The 3,013-nt window shown below is 45.6% G+C and overlaps 1 protein-coding gene across 2 annotated transcripts in view; it reads left to right on the top strand.

Moving 5' to 3' along the window:
• The window catches only part of Supt6h (SPT6 homolog, histone chaperone), a 45,080-nt gene that overhangs the window by 15,772 nt on the left and 26,295 nt on the right, over positions 1-3,013 (top strand). For both annotated transcript variants that reach the window (XM_004635409.2, XM_023720010.1), the window contains 4 exons: positions 156-348; positions 546-630; positions 1,733-2,006; positions 2,836-2,937. In XM_004635409.2, the coding sequence (XP_004635466.1) occupies positions 156-348; positions 546-630; positions 1,733-2,006; positions 2,836-2,937 (654 nt within the window). The remainder of the gene's footprint in view (positions 1-155; positions 349-545; positions 631-1,732; positions 2,007-2,835; positions 2,938-3,013) is intronic.

Genomic DNA, 3,013 nt, shown 5'->3' with positions numbered 1-3,013 from the left:
GTGGTGCTGGGGGATTGAACCGCGGTCCCTGATGCTTTGCCAAGCTAGTTCCAAGTAGGTGCTTTAGACCACTGAGCCATCTCTCCAGCCCCCGAGAGCAGGGATTCTTGCACCAGACCCCTCAGAACCTGATAAGCAAGTTTTCTCAACACCAGCAAAAGTACCGGCGTGTTAAGAAAATGTCAGATGATGAAGACGATGATGAGGAGGAATATGGCAAAGAGGAGCATGAGAAGGAAGCTATTGCTGAGGAGATCTTCCAGGATGGGGAAGGGGAAGAAGGGCAGGAAGCGGTGGAGGCCCCCATGGCTCCTCCAGAGGAAGAGGAGGAAGATGATGAGGAGTCAGGTATGGAGCAGTGTTCAGATGGATGGTGGGGTTTCCTGTCCTCTAGGAATTGGAGTGGGAAACCATTTTTCAGTTATGGGCTCCTTCATTTCACATAAAGAAGTTACTTTTTAGGAGCCTCTCTACCCCTGTCTCAGGTAGAAACTGAAGACCTGGATCAGCCCATGACTCTGAGCACTAACCCCTTCTTTACCCAGATATTGACGACTTCATTGTGGATGATGATGGACAGCCTCTGAAAAAGCCCAAGTGGCGGAAAAAGCTGCCCGGATACACAGATGCGTGAGTGGGGTCTGGTAGTAGGTAGTGGTAAAGATATTGAGTGAGTTCACTCAGAAAGGAGGTGAGAGGCTTCTAAACCATTTTGGCTCTGTGCCTCGGATACCTTGTGGTAGGCAAAGAATTCTTGCTATCATATTCCTACTGTGGAGCCAACTTCAACAAGGCTTTAACCTCCCACTTCTGTCTTCACTCCATATTTAGTCATTTACTTTGTTTGGTTGTTTGTTTTTGAGGGAGACAGGATCTGGCCATATAGTCCAGGCTGGCCTTGAATTCACTGTGTAGTCTAGGGCCTCAAACTCCCAACGATCATCCTGCCTCGGCCTCCTGAGTGCTGGGGTTATAAGCATGTACCATCATGTGCAGCTGTCAACCTTTAAATGTAATGTTTGAGGGCAGGGGGTGCCTACATCAGAGTTTAAAAGTTTGAAAGCAGGGCCAGGGATATAGCTCAGTGGCATAAATGTGCCTGCCTGGCAAACAGAAGGTCTTGAGTTCAATCCCCACTAGAAAAAAAGAAACTAATATGTCAACAGAAGATGTACCCAACTAAGCACAGTACAGACCCATGTGCCCTGTTGCTGCTTGTTGTCTATCACTAGCAGATGCCAAAGATGGGCTTTTATCCTCTAATAAGCAATAGTTTAGAGGAAGGGGAACTAGCTTGGTGGCATAAGCACCTCCCTGGCAAGCACAAGGTCCCAAGTTCAATTCTCAGGGCCCAGGGAGATAGCTCAGTAGAATAATTGCTTGCCTAGCAAGCACAGGGTCCTGAGTTCAATCCCCGGAGCCACAAAAAAAAAAAATTAAATCCCCAGTACTGCATGCCATATCAGCCCCAAAACCAGGCACAGTGGCACAAGCTTATAATCCCAGTGCTGGGGAGGCTGAGACAGGAGGATGACTACAAGCCCAAGTTGTGTAGCAAGATCCTGTATCAAACAAAAACAAAAACAAACCAAAAAAAGAAAAGTTTACAAAGAAATATCCTTCACCTAAGCTATTATTCCATAGTGAATATGGTCTTTATTCTTCTCCTTCTTAGTTCCCTGGGGCATGTAAAAGAATTGTACAGCGGTTACAATTTTCCTCTCATCTACAGAGCCCTGCAAGAAGCTCAGGAGATTTTTGGTGTGGATTTTGACTATGGTGAATTTGAGAAATACAATGAGTATGATGAAGAACTGGAAGAAGAGTATGAGTATGAGGATGATGAGGCTGAAGGTGAAATCCGAGTTCGACCCAAGAAGACCACTAAGAAACGTGTGAGCCGCAGGAGCATCTTTGAGATGTATGAGCCCAGTGAGCTGGAAAGTAGCCACCTTACAGATCAGGACAATGAAATCCGAGCCACTGACCTGCCAGAAAGGTTTCAGGTAAGAAACTGCCAACCTCTGCTTGTAGTAATACTCCATCTTCTTGTAGCCAAAAAACATCCTCATATTGATCTTTTTTTAATGTATTTGATATAGGGTCTCACTGTGCATCTCAAACTGGAAATAATCCTCCTGTTCTCAACCTCCCAGCATTGGGATTACAGGCATGCGCCACCATGCCTGGTCTCAGTCGCTGGCTCAGTGCACCCAGAAGCAGGGCCAGCAATATGTGGTGGGAGGGATCGAACCCCACTCCCTGCACTTGCCTAAACAGGCATGTAGTCCACTGAGCTATCTCACTGGCTCCCTCATAATGGTTTAAGTAGTAATCTAGGACATTGAACCCCATCTGACATGGTCGAAGGATTCCAGCGCTTAAAGGAGAGCAGACAAAATTATCACTCTGCTTGTGGCTCTTAATATGATGCTCTTTAAGAAACTTGAAGGGCTAGTCAGATAGCTCAGCGGACTAAAGCGCCTGCATAGGCAGAGCACAGTGGCTGGGGTTCAATTCCTGGTGTACCATGCCAGCCTCGCCCCCAGGGTGCACTGAGACAGCAGTTGAGATTGGGCATGGTGGCGTGCACCTGTAATCCCAGTGCTTGGGAGGCTGAAAACAAGAGAATCACTGAGTCTGATCCACATAATGAGACCCTGTAGACCCTGTCCTAAATACAAAAAGAAAAAAAAGAAATATTTATTTCATGACATACGTGTTGAGTACTGAAAATGTACACTTGAAACACACATTTCATTCCAGAAATAGTATGTGTTTTTGCTAATTAGGACCAGACATAAAGTAAGTCTTACCTTCTCTTACCTGCTGTAGCTCCGCTCTATCCCTGTCAAAGCAGCTGAAGATGATGAGCTAGAAGAAGAAGCTGACTGGATCTATAGGAATGCATTTGCCACACCAACCATTTCTCTACAGGTATCCAAAAAAGATACTAATTTATTGTTTGTTTCCTTAGTTGATTGGTTCTTTTCTTTTTCTTTCTTCTTTTTTT

The sequence above is a fragment of the Octodon degus genome, unplaced genomic scaffold (assembly GCF_000260255.1).
Source record: "Octodon degus isolate 3935 unplaced genomic scaffold, OctDeg1.0 scaffold00072, whole genome shotgun sequence".
Taxonomy (NCBI): domain Eukaryota; kingdom Metazoa; phylum Chordata; class Mammalia; order Rodentia; family Octodontidae; genus Octodon; species Octodon degus.
Note: the sequence above shows the minus strand (reverse complement) of the source record. Positions and strands in the feature narration are given on the sequence as shown.